This window comes from Mustela lutreola, chromosome 8 (assembly GCF_030435805.1).
Source record: "Mustela lutreola isolate mMusLut2 chromosome 8, mMusLut2.pri, whole genome shotgun sequence".
NCBI lineage: Eukaryota > Metazoa > Chordata > Mammalia > Carnivora > Mustelidae > Mustela > Mustela lutreola.
This window is the reverse complement of record NC_081297.1, coordinates 82,582,712-82,601,339: the sequence shown is the minus strand read 5'-3', so window position 1 is coordinate 82,601,339 and position 18,628 is coordinate 82,582,712. Positions and strand designations below refer to the sequence as shown.

The 18,628-nt window shown below is 35.7% G+C and overlaps 1 protein-coding gene across 1 annotated transcript in view; it reads left to right on the top strand.

Annotated features, from left to right (window-relative positions):
* ITPR2 (inositol 1,4,5-trisphosphate receptor type 2) overlaps window positions 1-18,628 on the top strand; it is a 502,139-nt gene that overhangs the window by 407,769 nt on the left and 75,742 nt on the right. Inside the window, exons 49-50 of the mRNA XM_059185826.1 lie at window positions 6,247-6,422; window positions 15,172-15,336. Coding sequence (XP_059041809.1) covers window positions 6,247-6,422; window positions 15,172-15,336 — 341 coding nt within the window. The remainder of the gene's footprint in view (window positions 1-6,246; window positions 6,423-15,171; window positions 15,337-18,628) is intronic.

Below are 18,628 nucleotides of genomic sequence, written 5' to 3'. Positions count from 1 at the left end.
TATAGAAAGATCTCAAAATATATTGATTTATATATCAAAATATATAAATAACACCAAATAATGCAGTTAAAAAATGGACAGAAGATGTGCATATACATTTTTCCAAAGAAGACATCCAGGTGGCCAACAGACATTTGAAAAGATGTTCAGCATCACTCATCATCAGGGAAATGCAAATTAAAACTGCAATAAGAGATCACCTCACACCTGTCAGAATGGCTAAATCAAAACAAGAAATAGCAAATGTTGGCGAGGATGTGGAGAAAAAGGAAGCCTTGTGCACTGTTGGTGGGAATGCAAATTGGTGCAGCTGCTGTGAGAAATAGTATGGACGTTCCTCAAAAAATTAATTACAAGAAGACATAGTAATTCAACTACTGAGTGTTTATCCTGAGAAAATGAATGCACGAATTTGAAGAGATACATGCATCCCTGTGTTTATTGCAGCATTTTTTATAATAGCCAAGATATGGAAGCAACCTAATTGACCATCCACAGATGAATGGATAAGTGAAATAAGTCAGAGAAAGACAAATATAGTAGGGTTTCACTCATATGGGGGAACTTAAGAAACAAAATAAGTGAACACACAAAGAAAAAAGAGACAAACAAAAAGAATCTTTTTTTTTTTAAAGATTTATTATTTATTTTAGAGAGAGAGCACAAGTGGAGAATGGCAGGGAACAAAGGGAAAGAGAGAGAGAGAGAATCTCAAGCAGCCTAGGCGCTGAGCAGGGAGCTCAAGGAAGGGCTTGATATCCCCACTCTGAAATCATGAGCCAAAATCAGGAGTTGGACATTTAGTCAACTGAGACCCCCAGGTGCTCCCCACTAGAAACAGACTCTTAAATTAGCAAACTGTTGGTTGCTGGAGGGGAGGTGGGGGTGGTGGTGAGTGAAATAGATCAAGGTGATTAAGGTAAGTACACTTATCTTGATGACACGGAGCAATGTACAATATTGTTGAATTATTATATTGTTCACCTGAAACTAATATAACACAGCATTTAATTTTACTTCAATTTTTAAAAAGAGAAGATAAAAAGAGTGTATCATATTACTTTCTTGATATAGATTATTGTAATGTGGTTATGTAAGGTGAAATCCAGGTGAGGGGTATATAGTAATTTTGCATTTTGTCTGCCACTCTTATGTAAATCTGAAAGTGTTTTGAAATGAAAGGTTAAAAAAGAAAAAATAAGGAAGTATGAGGATTCTGTCCAACCTTAAAATCCGTGGATTCTGGGAATAGATGTTAATCACGAAATCACCTGGGAAATCCTGGGCCAAAAAACAAAAAAGACCTTTGGTCCAAATGAGCCACTTTCCCCTACCCCAGACCTGCTCCAGGCTGGTTGAGAGTCACTGTGTCCTCTGTGAGGACTGGGGGTTGGCAGAGGCAGTGGGCTGTGTAAGCTTTCTCCAAGTATGTTTTCCAGCCTGATCACAGATAAGCTGGGAATGACTTAGATCTGGTTCACTGTTGGGTTGTAATATTAACTGAGAGAGTATTATCTCCCTTCCACCGGAGTGGTGATGTTGAATAATCAAAAGGAGATACTTAGGGGGAAGGTGATTCTCAGGGGATCAGCTTATAGTGCACTACCTCCCCGACTCCTGCTTAGATAATCCCCTTTCATGGCCGGGCTTTGAAGAGCTCAGTTTCATTCATTCATTCATTCATTCATTCATTCATTGGTGGAGGGGAACACTAAGCAGTTGTTTTTATTCATTCAGCTATACAGCAAGTTTTTTATTCATAACACCTTAGGGTAATGCTAATAAATGTGGTTGAGAATCAGAATAGGATTCAGGAACAAGGGAGAACAAGAACAACAAACATCTTCAAACATTGAAACAAAGAAATACTTTTTTTTCCTTTAATTAAATGCAGCTTTCCCATAGACATCCCTAGCCTGGTTTGCAGTCTGGGGTGATGGGAAACGAGGCTTTGCAGGGTGAGCTATGGTGCTAACCAGGAGACTGAAACCCTGATCGGAGTCAATCTTAGGCATGTTCCGGGACCAGAGGCAGATTCTCAAACATTTCCCAGTGTTCCCTCTTTTTCATCAATCGAATTTCCCCTTCCCTGCCCAATTCAGTGCAGTGAGAATCCCCTTACTGCCTTTTCTAGTTACACTGTCGCATAGAGGGAAACTGACAGCAACGTCTGGCTTCTGCTTAGGCTGGAAAGACAACTGGACTAGCTTCGATCCACCTTCTCCAAAGAGCCTGAATGGTAGGGAGGCGCCGAGGAAAGCCCCTTCGGGCAACTGAAAGGCCTAGTGCACCCAGAAGGGCACTGCTGACCTTTGGGAAATGGAGGACATCTCAGCCCGAGGCTATGGACACTTGAGGGCAGTTCCAGGTCACCTCTCCTTTATCCCACACAATTCAACATGGTAACTGGGCTTTAGAGAACTCATAGTTAGAGATAGTAATGAAAAGAAGTTTACAAATACCACTTTTTAGGCCATTCTAAATATTTCTGGCTTCATCTCTCCTCATTTCCTCTTTACATTTTTGGAGGGGAAGCCATTTTTTCCCTTGGCCTTTCCCAATCATATCGATTGATTCTGAGAGGTCACTTCCACTAGGAATCACAAGCCTCCGATGCCAGGTTTCCTAAGGGGGTGAGCTCAGTGTGGATTTATTCAGGAATGCAGGGCTTATTTGTGGCTATAGGTTTTGGTTTGTTTGATTGGTTTATTTATTTAACATATGCTTCTCTAAAAAGGAAACTTGTACCCAAAGTGGAGGAATGAGGTGTTGCTGGTGTGGGCTGAGGCAGCGGCTGTTGGTGCTAGAGAACATCCCAGATGTCCATTCAGAAGTTGAACGTTGGCCATGCCAACTGTCCCTTTCCAGTTTGGCAAAGGCAGACAGTGGAGAAACTGCTGCCATGTGAATTTCTTACTTCCAGATAGCATATGACTTTTTTTTTTTTAATTACATTCAAATTTAGAGGGCAGTTCTTTTCTCCCCCCCCCCAAATGCTTTGTGTTAAAGAAAGTTAAGTTCCTCAAGGTGATTTTAATTCATTTGACTGAATAACAAATGAAGTGTGGCTATATGCCAGGCACTGTAGTAGGCCCTAGAGATGCAGAAGTTGATAAAGATGTCCTGTCTTAAGGAGCTCATGATCTAATTCAGGGATGAAGAAATGCATAAGGCTCAATAGTAAAGAGCACCCATGGATTTATGGATAGATATCCTCTTTATCTGGATTGAGATGGGGAAAGAGGGAAGACTTGTGAGTTTATGTGGGAGGCAGAGAAATGGAGAGGGACTGGAGGTAAGAAGCAGCATGTTCTGTACAGTGAGCTGTACAGAAGTCATGTGAGGCAGACAGGAGAGTTCCAATACGTGGCTTGAACTGAGGTCTCCAAATTGGCTGTTTAAATTTTCTTCCATAAGGGACAAACTTCATACTTTATAAGACTTGAAAATATACAGAGTGAATTCTAGAAGATTTTTCCGTTATTAAAGTAACAATGCTTATTATAGAAAATTGATACAAATATAGAGTGTTAAGGAGAATCTCCTCTCCTACCCTTAGTGGGTGAAAACCGGCTTTAACAATCCATACAGTCTTCTGTAGAGTTTGTCAGAGTTTTCAATTTAGTATTTTTTTTGCATTAAGTCTTCAGCTAAAAACTAATGTGACCATTCTAACAGAACATGATTACAAATTATTGATAATTGGCAATATTGTCAATAGCCACTTTAAATAACTTTTAAGTTTATTGATTTCACAAATACATATTTAGTATTAAACTGTGTACAAGGTGCAACATTAGATGATCTTTGAGTTCTGTCTACAAAGGGATCAAATGCCCAGTTTTAAATGCATGGTTATAATTTCTTGTTTAATCAGGAGGAAATCTTGGCAAGACAGATATTGCCGAGGAAAAATAGTCATGATGTGGTTAGTTATCAGGCATGAATAATAATGAAGAGTGTAACTCTCACTGTCAGTGCTAGGACTTTTAAAATAAGGACGTCACGCCAAGACACTGCTTATGAGTTATACTGAAGAGTCCAATGACTCGCTAAAAGTCATTAAATGTGCATAGATGTTGGAAGTTTTAGTAAACTTAAGAGTAAAGCTCCACAACTTGGCAAATTTGTAACTGGAGACTTAGTTACTTACTCAAAATGAGCTCACAGATTTTGTTTTTGCTTATTCATTTAATCAAGAAATAGTTACTTGTTGCTACATGCCACGTACCAGGATAGCCCCAGAGATGATCTTCACTCATCCAAAGCTTCCATTCTGATGTCATCCAAAAAAGCATGAGGGAAAGTTGAAGATCTCATTCTCTCCATGGCTCTTTGAGATTTGTGAAATCAGGGTAGTTGGTGGTCAGGCTGTTTCGGTAGACACAAAGTGCTTTTAAACCAAATTATAATAAACATGAGTTGGGCACCCATTTTGTTAGCATTGCCAGAGGATGGGAGTTAAGATAACGTCCAGAGAAATGTACCCCTTTTCCTTTCCTACCTCCAAAGTCATCTTATCAGATCATAAATTTGGTGAAGGGGTGGGACGCCTAGGTGCCTCAGTTGGTTAAGCATCTTATTTCAGCTCAGGTCCTGGAATCGAGCCCCTGCATCAGCTCCCGACTGACTGGAAAGTCAGCTTGTCCCTCTCCCTCTGCCCCACCCCCACAGGCTCATGGGCAGAATCTCTCTTGCAAATGAATGAATGAATGAATGAATGAATAGATAGATAGATAATTAATTAATTAATTAATTAATTTGGTGAAGGGGTTAGATCAGATCTCTCTTCCCAACCATCCTTCATCACTCTTTGCTTGGGACAACGTGATGAGGACAAACATTGCAAAAATAAACCTGTCTAAGCTAATGCTCTTTGCTACCTGACTTGTTTTGTTTTTTAATGTCTGACAGGCTTTTCCTACCTACTTTTGATCTGTTAGCACTCACTATGAACTGAAGGCTTACACAGAATTCAGTGAAGGAATTCAGATAATCTCAGGGCTTCACTGATAATACAGAGACTCTACACACCAAAGCACATGTGGTGTTTTGCATGCAGAAGTGAATTTTATAAATAATAAAAACTGGCCAAAAGAAATAGCTGGTGGAAAATCTCCATTTTGTTGTTTCCCCTGAGACTTCATTAGCCAATAGGCATGTGTTTGAGGTCCTATAGCTGATCTAATCAGCCCAGGAATGTAGCCCCTTACTTTACTTCTTCTGCAAATACAGCACCACATGACCTTCAACAGGGAATTCTTTGAATCTACATAGTCAGTGCAAACATCAGTAAATTATATATATATATATTTTTAAAAGGGAGATATATTTTTAAAGTGCTTTTGGATAACAAACTGAGAGTTTCAGAGGAGGAGAGTCTGGGGGGATGGGTGAGCCTGGTGATGAGTATTAACGGGGGGGGGGGGCACAGATTGCATGGACCACTGGGTGTTATATGTAAACAATGAATCATGTAGCTCTGCATCAAAAACTAACGATGTACTGTATGGTGAATAACATCACATAAAATTTTCAATTTTGGTCAATTTCTAAGGAAATTTTGATACAATTGGGTTTATTTTTTAAATATTTGGAGCTTTTGTTTTCTGATGACTTTTGTTTTGTTTTCTGATGATTTAAAAGCTCAACATTTTTTTTAGAGCTTGAGTTGGCTTTCCAGTACACACACTCATACATATATATCACATACATTTATACACATGTATATTTTAACAGGTAAAGCTTGTGTCTATTTTATTAAAGACGGGATATTTTACATTCTGAACTCTTTAGAAGAATCTGCAAGATAGAAACTTTATAACAATAGAACAAGACAAGGTATGAGTTCAGTGACAAAACCCTTAGTTTCACATGATTTAACTATGCATTTTACACTCATTAACCATAAGTTTTGAATTAAAGTTCCCAAGTGAGATACATCTAGCAGAAGTATTTAACATACAACTCTCATAGGAGAGAAAGATGAACAATTCTTAGAGTTAATGGAAGCCATTTTAGTGAGTATTTAAACATCCTGAAAATAATCACAAACTTTCTCGAAATGCAATAATGAGTAATGTGTTCAGAGACATTTCCTCTAAATATACAGTGTGTAGAGTGGGTTGTTATGAAATTCAGTGTCTTATGGCTGGACTTGCTATGTTATATAAAGTGGAGTGGCAAAGATTTTAACATTTTCTACTTTTGTTCTTAGTAAAAATAAACTTCTTCCACATTTTACAGGTACACTTTCTCCGTTGTTCTCCGTTCTTCTTTGGATAGCCGTTGCTGTCTGCACATCTATGCTGTTTTTCTTCTCCAAGCCTGTGGGTATTCGGCCATTTCTTGTGTCAATAATGCTCAGGTCGATATATACAATAGGTCTTGGGCCTACATTAATACTTCTTGGTGCAGCTAATGTAAGTATTTTATTTAGCTTTGTCCTTTTGTAAATTATTTGAAAAAGTGTACTAACTATAGAAATGTAGCTCTATATCTTAATTCACATATACATAGTAAATTCTTATTTATTGTGAATTCAAATTAATGAGAGTTTGATTTGTATGTTTGTAATTTTGAGAGAGAAGGAAAAAATGACAAGTAAAAATTTTGATATATTTGAAAAGGTGACATTTGGGGCATGACCCAGTTCTGCAATCAACTTAATCCAGTCCACTTTTAATGCCTTCTGTATCCTGTACCCAAAGATACTGACAAAAATGACTCCAAGCCACTGTGAACATCCTAAAGTGACTTCTAAATCACCCAAGAAAGATTAAATTATAGTCAGTAGAATTTTGAGTACCTTTTATAAAAGTGAGTACCTTTTATAAAATGACCAAAGAAAAAGGATTGCTACATGAGAAAATAGGAAATTTGGCTCTTTATGTGAACAAAACACCTAAACTTGTGAAAGGCATAGATGAGATTAATATTTTTTTCACTAAATTTTTAAAATATTAGAACAAGGGAGCATATTTTAAAACCTCAATTAGGTAAGTTAAGAATAAGTAATCAGAGCACTATTCCGAATAACAATAATGTACCCAAGAGATACAATTTTAAAGGGACTAGACAGTATTCTACATGGCATATTCATAAAGGGATAGTAAAAGAAGGGTAAATCATCAGGTTAATGAAAGAAAAAATGTTCTGACAGCAAATAAATACTGCTAATATATCTGCTGAATCCCTAAAGCACTGTCTGTACCTTGTATGGGGTTTCTAACATAGTGTCCTTCATTCTGGTATCTGCATATAGGCCTTTTTTTCCCTACTACATTATACAGTTCTCAAGGATAATGATTGATCATTTCGTGTCTTGGAATGTCTTTGGTATCCAACAGGGTTTTCTTTAATAAATTAGCTAATATGTGAGTGAAAGAATGAGTGAAAAATTATCTTTGTATTCTTATACATTTATAATACTTTGTACATAAAATACGTGGCAAATATTTATTGAAAATGAATAAATGAAATAGCCAGCCAAACTTTTGAGAATTATAAAGCTGAGCTAGAATGACCAAGTCTGTGTTTCTGACCACTATTATATTATACTTCTTTGAAAGTTTGACATAATATAAATGACAACTCCCAGTTAACTAGACCATTCACACAACCAAATTACCAGTTATCTTCAATCACTGTTAATAAAGGGAAGTGTACTATACATGCAAAGAGGTCTATCACTAAAGAATTCTGTCAAGTATCAAATGTAGGATTCTTAAGTTTCTTGAGGGCAGAAGCTGTCACGTCTGTACGTAAAATCCTGCCTTCCTCACTCCCTCACTCTCAACTCCATTTTCCTCCCACTTAATCCCTAGCATTTAAACATTCATAAATTCTTTATATGAACCAAACTTGAACTTTCAGTGTTTTGGAAACCAAGTTAATTGAGGAATCTTCAGGTATTTATCTAAATTTTTCTAACCCTATTAAAAAACTTGAGTTAGGTAAGTCCAGCTTATTATTAAAAAATACATTGAATATTGAGCCAGATTATTTGAGGAAGCAAATAATATTCATAAATCAGCAGCTGGTCCTCAATAAGATATTAGTTTGAGAGAGAAATCCCAAGTTTGATAAGTTGAAATAATAGTTAGACACTGAAAAATAATTAAGTTAAATTAAAAAAAAATTTTAAAAAAGAAATAATAGCTAAATAGTGTTGGCCCAGAAATAAGAAGCATTTATCCGGCCTCTGTTATCTGATAGACATTGAAAATACCAAGAGGGGCGCCTGGGTGGCTCAGTGGGTTAAGCCGCTGCCTTCCGCTCAGGTCATGATCTCAGAGTCCTGGGATCGAGTTCCGCATCGGACTCTCTGCTCAGCAGAGAATCTGCTTCCCTCTCTCTCTCTCTGCCTGCCTCTCCATCTACTTGTGATTTCTGTCAAATAAATAAATAAAATCTTTAAAAAAAAAAAAAAAGAAAATACCAAGAAATAGAGGGCGTGGTTCTTGCTATACAGAACATTTTAGAATATATAAAGAGATAAGGAAAAACATTTCAATGTCTATTGGGGAAACCCAAAACATCTGAAGTTATATCTCCTTTCCCCCTTAGGGGACAGGATAAAAAATAATCTCTGCCTGGTTTGGTGAGAATAGTTCCACTGTAGGAAATGACAACTCATATAAGAGGCAAGTTTTATACTTGAGAAGAAATATACATTGAAATGTATCTTTCTTATTAACTGTATGAATCTATGGGTACTCTCATATCTCTCACAGCATAAAAAATCCATTTGCACAGCCCCTCGAAATGATATATTACAATTTGCCAGTTCAGGGCATTTTGACAAAGAAAATAATCAACTTTAATTTGGAACAAACAAACTGGATAGAGTAATTGTGAGTTTGATAATGTAGATATGGATCATTTCTGTCTATAGTTTTGATATTGTATAGATTAATAAAATGTCTTAACAAATAATTATCTACCTTAACTTTTGTCATAAATAGCCAGCCAAACTTTTGAGAATTATAAAGCTGAGCTAGAATAACCAAGTCTGTGTTTCTGACCACTATTATATTATACTTCTTTGAAAGTTTGACATAATATAAATGACAACTCCCAGTTAACTAGAACATTCACACAACCAAATTACCAGTTATCTTCAATCACTGTTAATAAAGGGAAGTGTACTATACATGCAAAGAGGTCTATCACTAAAGAATTCTGTCAAGTATCAAATGTAGGATTCTTAAGTTTCTTGAGGGCAGAAGCTGTCATGTCCATACGTAAAATCCTGCCTTCTTCACTCCCTCACTCTCAACTCCAAGCTTATTACAAAACTGTCTGTGACTTACCATTTCCCAGGGAGGGCAAGGAAAAAGTGAAATGAAAACATAGATCAGTCACTTTTTGTAACTTAGGATTTAATATATTTATCAATTTATACTTAAATGTTTGCATTGTGTGACAGGTAAAGCCATAGGTGCTAAAATTGTAGGTATCAGAAGCAGGAAAAACAAACAAAAAAAATATCTACCTGACGGTTAAGCCTGAAGAAAATCCAAATTCTAGACCACAGGCAAATGGAGCCTCTGAGTTTCATTTTTCTCATCAGTGAAATGAAGATGTTAAAGCCTCGTCTGCACTCACAGTTTTTGAGAAGATGGGTTGAGAGGATCAGTATGAAGGTTTAGAGCAGAGCAATGGCAGTGATGATAGAATAGCAACGAAGGCTACCATTTCTCCAACGCCTAATCCGTGAAGTACTACTTAATTGTGAAACATCGGTATCATAATCAGAAAAGGACTTATATTTCAGTTCACAGAGAGTTATTTGTTTCTGGACTCAGTGTCTTTTGTAATGTTAGAAAGTTGCTTTTCTGGAAAAGGAATCAAGTGGAAGGAAAAAGCTCAATCTGTGTTCCGAGCATTTAGTATTAGCAGTTTCTGTTTATTATGATGCCTCATTTATGTCATCTTCACTCATTTCTAAAAATCAAAGTTTTGTTTGGACTGCAACTAATTTCTCCGTCTTGTTTGTCACAAGGGTATCTCGGTATTTGAGATGTTTCAAAAATTCGGATGTTTTTCTCTATTTAAAGCATATCTTAAAACCCAGTACAGTTTTCTTCTCACCGTCTCCATTGCAATGGAAATTAACATATTATTTTGGCAAATACAAACACCCCTCTTTATAAACTTTAGATCACTTAGTATTTCTATATCACTAACAATGATAATATTCCTAGTCACGTGGATACTTTATGATCTGTTTAACCATTAATTTTTATTGTTTAGATTTTTAGATATTTTTCATAATAAATAATGCAGTAAATACCTGTGGGAGATCTTTTAATATCTTCTAAACACTTCTTATGTACAATGTTTTTTCTTTGTGGTAGTGCCTACAAATGTATAATTTATTTAATGGCATTTGTAAATTATTTGCCTTTCTTAAAGTTATTTGTAGTGTGGAAATGTTTCCTTATGCTAAAACTTGGTCTCACCATTTTGCAGAGAGAGGCAAGTGGAGTTTAGCAGATAGCTTTCTATTAGCAATAAGCCACAGTGTTCACATTAAATAGTGTCATGCCCTTAGTTACTTACCTGCAGGTAGCTCCCTGGGAGGGCTCATGTTACTGCTAATCTGTAAGGTTGAGCCCCACCATATGTTCACTTAACATACACAAATTCAATTATATAATCTGAGACAAAACATTCATTCTCTTTCTCTCTCTTCCCCCTCACCTCTCTCTCTCTCACACACATACACACATACCCTATTTTTCATATAATATGGTCACTGAATGCTTCTAACTAATTCTGATATTCAGTTATAGTAGCAGGAAACTGCTTCAGTGCTGGGGGAAAACTAGAAATGTTGAATTTATTAAAAAACAGTATATCTTATACCGCCCTTGTTTATTATACTGTTTTGTTGGCAATTTAAAAGATTTCCAGGGTGATAGTGGCCTGAAAATCTTGCCTTATGCTTTGACCATAGAACCTTATCCTGCCTAAGATGTAACACTACTGAAATGGAGATTTTTTAATGAAATCCCATAAATTTTAGTAAGGTTGATGTTGATAGCAATACAATAATGTAGTTAGTAGGTAGTTCAATAAATTCACTTTTCCTTTTCAAGGAATACTACAAAGTATTTATTTATTTACTTACTTACTTAGTTACTGGCTATAGTTCATTCCTGGAGAATAGCTCATGTTTTCCCATGGCCACAATTAAGATCAGAATAGAATTCCTGGTCAGAACATAGACCCAAATGAGACCCCCCCAAAAAAGGAAAAAAAGCATAACATAAAGGCAGTTATAAATTTCTGTGATCCCATAAAAGAGTAAAATTTAAAGGACATCCTATAGAATTCTAGAACTTTGAGACACCTTATGGATTATTCATTTCCAGGCATTTTATTATTTTTTTATTATGTTATGTTAGTCACATAATAAGTTAGTCACATAGTAAGTATGCAAAATCCTATAGAGACAAGAAAGATTTACCAAAGCAATGGGTGGCAGAGGCAATACTGGAACCCCGATGACCCAATTTCTAGTCCAGTGTCCTTCCATTATGCTGCACTGTTAAAAGTCCTGCAAAGACACATCAATTAATTATGAAGTATATATGAAAACAGTACTGTACTGTACAATTAATTTACCCAATTAAAAATAATGAATTTGATTCACTTTACATTAATTAACAGATGAACGTTAATTTTGCTTTTGTTTTCAGAAGATCTACTAGTAAACCATCTTTTTAAAAGGCTGCTGGAGCTAATAATACACTATGTGCTTATAAAAAAATATTTAAAAAAATGGCTGCTGGGGGTGGTGAGCAGGGGCATGGGCTAAATAGGTAATGGGCATTAAGGAAGACACTTGTGATGAGCACTGGGTGTTATGTAAGTGATGAATCGCTAAATTCCACTCCTGAAACTAATATTGCACTATGTGTTAACTAACTAAAATTTAAGTAAAAACTTGAAATATCAAAAAATAAACAACTAAAAGATTGCCCAAAAAGCTTACATTGATTGTTTGCCTACCCCGCCCCCCACTTCCCCCCACAGCCATCACATAATTCACCCCATCCTCAACAAAACAGAACATATATGAAGTGCAATTTTAAGAATAGATGGAAAAAGATAAAAATATTGTGGGCCAGTTACGGTCATTTGTATTGCTATTTGTAGGCTGATTCGAGTCTTTTCAACACCAAATCAGAAGGGGCTGGTCTCTTAGCCACCTTGCCCGGTTCCCACGCTCTCCTCTCCGTTTATCACTGCCCGCAAGGATCTTGCCATAGAAACAAAGATTGCCTGCATAATGACATTGACAAATGAAGGACTGGTTAGACAACATCAAGTAAGGGCATGAAAAGGGAGAATAAGTTTTTGTAACTTGTTTATTTCCATAAATATCCCCAACCTTCATGGAATTGCTCTATAAAAACAATTTATACATTTCAAGTTCATGATGCAGAAAAAAGAGTTCAAACTTTTTTTCCTTCTCAAATCATTTATTCTTGATTTTATTTTTTTTTTCTTGGTGTGAACACTTCAAAACAAAAGGACAATCTCCTCATTTCTGATCTCTACATGAATAGATGATGTCAGTGCCAATATCAACTCCATTCTAGTTTGAGACTTAATCAAGAGAACAGGGACATATCCATCAACACCAAGCTCTAGATCAAGGTTCAAAGAAAATAAAAACCAACCTCTACATAGAGAAGGCAAACCTTTATTTTTTATGTAAAAATGGCAGAGGCCCTTTTAGGGAAAAATGTGTTCTTCCTTTTGCATTACTTGAGAATTGAAACATATTCTTTTTTTTTGAGAACTTGAACTCAACATATTACTTTTCCTGAATGTGTAGGACCTATAAATAGTTTTCCTGCATAATTTTTTTACGATTCAGTTTAGAGAAACAGAGATCAGTAAACAACATATGAACAACTTGTCATGAGCATATCATCCATCCTTCTGAAAATTTTTTACTTAATTTTCTTTTACTTAATTTTTTTACTTAATTAAGTAAAAATTAAAATTTTTTACTTAATTTTAATTTTTTACTTAAGTTAAAAATTTTAACTTAATTTTTTATAGAACTTCTTATTTCTATGTTGTATTGATGAATTTAGTGGGTGAATGAAAGCAAATAACTTAAATTTAAATAGTCCCTTAAAATAATTCAAAGGGTAAAACACTGACTATTACTTCACCTAAACATTCTGTATTTTCTTATTTTCATGGTTGTTTATTATCAAATACCACACTTAATCTGAGCACCTTTTATATATTTCCTGAGCTTTTGAAATGAAGACCATTTATAATATTAAATTTACTTTTGGTTACCAATCACAAAGGCATCACTATACTGTAGCTATGTTAAACAATAACGTAAATATGTGATGATGAAACTAAATAGTGAAATATAACTTTCTGTCTGACATTATTCAAATTATTCACAAGATGATGAAAGAATGGAAAAGACTGATTACTGAGAGGATCATTAATTAGCACGGGGAAAATTGAGGAGGTTTGAACTTCCGTGTTGTTGATTTGGTTTGGCTATCTTCACAACATGCAGTGTTAACCCATTTCTCACGTATTTATTGATTTGAACTTCAGGAAGCTGAAGGAAATGTTTTTCCAACCTCTCAAATTTCACTTCTGCCCATTATTTAAAATCATTTCATAATGCAGTTTTTTTTCACGTATGAAAAATCAATGCTGATGCAAAAGACAACATGTTTTCCCAAAGTTAGCTTTGGACATGTAAAGACAAATATGGTGCCACTAGATAGCTTGAAGAACTCAGGAACACTTTAGAAAAACTGAAATTTGAAATCTGTAATTGTTTCCATGATGACTAAGTTGCAAAATGAGTTGTTCAGTTTATAAATAATGCAGTGACTCTAGAACCAAATATCAGGCACTAAGTTTCTGATAACTGTGTTCTTTGGAAATCATTGCACAAAGATTTTATTTATTTATTTGACAGAGTCACAAGTAGGCAGAGAGGCAGGCAGAGAAAGAGAGGAGGAAGCAGGCTCCCTGCGGAGCAGAGAGCCCAATGCCAGTCTCTATTCCAGGACCCTGGGATCATGACCTAAGCTAAAGGCAGAGGTTTAACCCACTGAGCCACCCAGGTGCCCCTGGAAATCATTGCACACATTGTTATTATTGCCAAAAAATCTCTATGTACATTTCTATATTCCAAAATTGTGCCACAAAAGGCAATTTTAAATAGTGTTACTATAAATATATAGCACCAAGTGTAATAAAAACTCCAAAATGCTTATTGAATAACTACCACACATAGAGCTTAGAAAATAAATGCATGCAGGGTGCCTGGGTGGCTCACTCGGTTAAGCATGTGACTCTTGGTTTCAGCTCAGGTTGTGATCTCAGGGTCATGAGATCAAGCCCCACATCAGGCTCTATGCTCAGCTCAGAGTCTGCTCAAGATTTTCCCTCTCCCTTTTTCCCTCCCACTTGGGCTCTCTCTCTCTCAAAAAAAATCTTAAAATAAAAAAAGAAAATATATGCATGAATTTTATTTACTTTAACCCACTTACATAAGTATATATGTATTTTTATGTAGTTAAATGCAAAAAATCTCTTTTAATGGCTTACTTGTTTACAACATTCAGTAGAGAAAGTCTAGGTCAAAAAAATCAAAGATAGATATTTCCTGAAAAGATTTTTTTTTATTACATTTCCAGTATAATAAAGATATTACATCTATTACTTTTGATATGGAAAATACAATGAGTAGTATCTAAAGAGTCATTGTACTAAGTGCTTCATATACGTTATGAATTGTTTAATCCTCTGAAGAGGGTCAGAATCCTTTTCCTCTAATTTTTCCAAAGAAATGATCAAGGCCAACTGCTGCATGACCTTGTGCAACAGTAGTGAGTGAGCGAGGGTTTAAATTCAGGTCTGCCTCGATTGCATAGCTGGGGCCCTTAATCATCCTCCCCTTTTTTCCTGGAACTGCAAACATTACAGCTTTGGGGTGTATTATGTATACACACAGATTTGTAAGCAAGGCCAAAAGTTACCAGACAAGGAAAGATAAAAGAAAACCACAGACTTGGTGAATACTAGGTTTTTGTCAATGACCAATATTTACATGACTTTCGAAGATAAATAAGACCGTAAAATCTAATCTTTTTCTCCCTGTAGCTTTGTAATAAAATCGTATTTCTGGTAAGTTTCGTGGGCAATCGTGGCACCTTCACCCGAGGCTACCGAGCGGTCATCCTGGATATGGCCTTTCTCTACCACGTGGCGTACGTCCTGGTTTGCATGCTGGGCCTCTTTGTCCATGAATTCTTCTATAGCTTCCTGGTGAGTACTTCTCCATGTGGACAATCCCTGCTGGAAAAAATAACACAATGCTCCTGCTTCTTATGCTTCTTCCTTTGATTTTTTTTTTTTTTTTTAAGCAGGGCCTGACATTTAGGACAAATTATGTAATTTTTAGGATTTCCTAAGAAAATCATGCATTAGTATTATTTTTCCTCCTTTCCTCTAAGAACCCACATCAGCAGTGGCAATCTTTTATTTCCTCCCTGAGAAGTCACTGACGACCCCACCACCTGACCCAGGCTTCATATAGCAGCTGCTTTTTGGTTTCCGCCAAATCCTTCCTTCCCCTACATTTAGAGATTCTCCAACAGAGTGTAGAAGAAAAAAAGTGGGGATGTATTTTCTTAGCCCTGGAATCATTGTACTTTATTTATAACAAATATTATTGTGACTTTAGAATGGCATATAAGTAAAAGGCGGGGTAAACTGTCAACCTCGCAAAAAGACAGTGAGTTGTTCGAAATCATTTCAGATTTAATGTGTCATTGCTGTGAAGCTTATCTACACATGTCTGATTCATTAAGCAGAATTTCACGTTTCTTCTAGATGTTTTTTTCAGGTTATCAGTTTTACCTCCTACGTATAGACTGATCTATAGCCATAAACTAGGAGAGGAGGCTATATAAATACATGATAATGTTTTGAAAACTAAAGCACTACCAGGTTAATATCATGATGTCATAGGAGCCGTTTATTTATATCTCCAACCCATGACGGACATGCAGTGGAGACCACTACCCAAAAATATAATTCCCGATACCTCAGTTGAAGATGTAGAAACATTATGCTGACCCTGTCTGCTTGGCTCTCAAGGGACAAATCCATCGGCTGCTGCTTTCCTGTTACCTGGCTAGCAAACCCATGCAGGAAGATGGAAAAGAAGCCGATTTTCCATTTACTTGTCAAGCACTTGAAAGAGCCCCTGGGAAGAGTAGATTTGTCCCTTCTGCTCTTATACAAAGTTATCTTTTAGGTAGTTAAGTTAGAGGATTCAACAATCAAAAGTAGTTTTTTCTGTTCCAGGGATCCAACTGAATTCCCTTTCTGCTCTAATTTACCACCAAAAAAAAAAAAAATCCATTTTTTTAAAAACATGTTCATGATATATGAAGTCCCATTACACTCAGCACTTTGACCTGACTGTGACATGTAACACTCTGTATTTGTGCTCTAACCTTCTTGTCTGGAAAATGCATAGGTCTAGTATGATAGATTTGTACTATCAAGATTCATTAAAGAGATAATATGAAAAACATGTGAAAGGATTTATTAGATCTTTTCCAAAGAAAGGCAACTGAGAAAATAAAGGTATGTTTGAATTAGCATATGAGCTATTGATAATAGTGTTACTTTTAATTTATGTTACTTAACCTTATTTCCTAGTTGTATTTTCCTCTTGTTTTTTATTGTTCTAATCTTACATTAGTGATGCTAATTTGTGTTCACTGGGTTGCTGGTGAAAAGGATATTGTCCATTTTGACATTTAGAGATTTAGGAGGAAATTACAATGGACATAATGCCAAAATGGCATTGAAACATATTTTTTTTTTTAAAGATTTTATTTATTTATTTGACAGAGAGAAATCACAAGTAGATGGAGAGGCAGGCAGAGAGAGAGAGAGGGAAGCAGGCTCCCTGCTGAGCAGAGAGCCCGATGCGGGACTCGATCCCAGGACCCTGAGATCATGACCTGAGCTGAAGGCAGCGGCTTAACCCACTGAGCCACCCAGGCGCCCTGAAACATATTTTTAAAAATATGTTTTATATTTTAAAAAATACATGATTATGTGTTTCTAGTTTTATCCACAAATACCAATCTTTTATCCAAAATAGTAAAAACCACACTCTAGATTTTCCTTTCAGAAATAAACAAAAAGAACAATCAATCTGTCCAACATCTTACACATTTTTGCCTCCTCAAGATTCTGATTCCCAGGTATGGAATGGGGCCCAGAAATAAGCATTTTTAGCAGAAATCCAGTGGGGCTCCTGAAAGCTATAAACTTTTAGAAACCATGGAGAAGTGACCTAAAGCCCGTTTCCAGGCCTTCTTTTTTAAGTCACTGTTGAGCTAAAGTAAAGAAAAATCTACTTTTACATCAACTAAATGCTTAAGTAAGTTAAATAAGGCAGTGTCAATAGTTTGGAAGTTGAATTTGCATTAATTAATTTGTCTGTCCTGAGAAATATTGACTTTGTTTCTAGAAGTTGCTGCTCCCTTCAGAAGGCTAAGCACATAGCAAAATAGTTAAACTTTTATTTTTTGCATATGGTATTGATAAATATCAGTTTCCTAGGATGAGCAAAAAAGGTAATAGGTTTATAGCACTTATTTGCAAAACTAGAATTAAACTGGACAGTAACTCAGTACTCAGTAAAACTGAGTAAAAAGTAACTCAGTAAGACAGGGGACAGGCCCTGGTGTTTCTTCAGCTACTCTGACACTGATAATGCATCCCTTCAATTAATTCAGAAATTCTAATCACTGCCCACAGATAGCAGGAGACAAACCTTAATTATTTCAATTTTTAAAATACTATTCATTTCCAAACAGATATTTGTGACTTTTTAAATGAATGTTCACTTATTGCTTTTAACCAGCTTTTGATAATATGACATATACTTGCTAATTAATGTATAATTTCAACTTAATAATATAGCAATAAATAAAACCATTCTTGGTGTTGATTCCAGAGAGCAAACACATACCTAGGTTCTTAACTAGTGCAGAGACTTTCTACTACTAAACACAAAATGAATAATAACCCAGTAAAGGAAGTGAAAAAATTTTTTTTAAAGTGTCATATTTTTGCTTATATTTCTGTTTCCAAAATTACATACTAAAGTAATAGGTTTTGCCCTCGCTATACTGCTTCAGTAAGGAAAGGTCCTTCCATTTCTCAAATATTTTAAAATTTCCCATCTTTTCTACTGCAGCAGGTTCATAAAATTGTTTTAGCAACTTCACTCCTAATTCCTTGATTAAACAATAATGGCTGATGACTCTGTCAATTATTCATCACTTAGGTAGACATAATTCAGCATTTTCACTTTAGGTATCTTACGTATTGCAGAGACAACTGCAGAATATCAGTGAGGCTAAAAATAAGGAATAAGTCGTTAAGTTGGTTAAGTACAGTATTATAATTTTTCTAAATTCAAATTTGAAGCTATGCTATTTCTGTATCATACAAAATTGAAATTATGTTGGTTATGAAACCAACAGATGCACACAATGTGCTGTGTTAGAGTTATCGTTATTGAAAAACA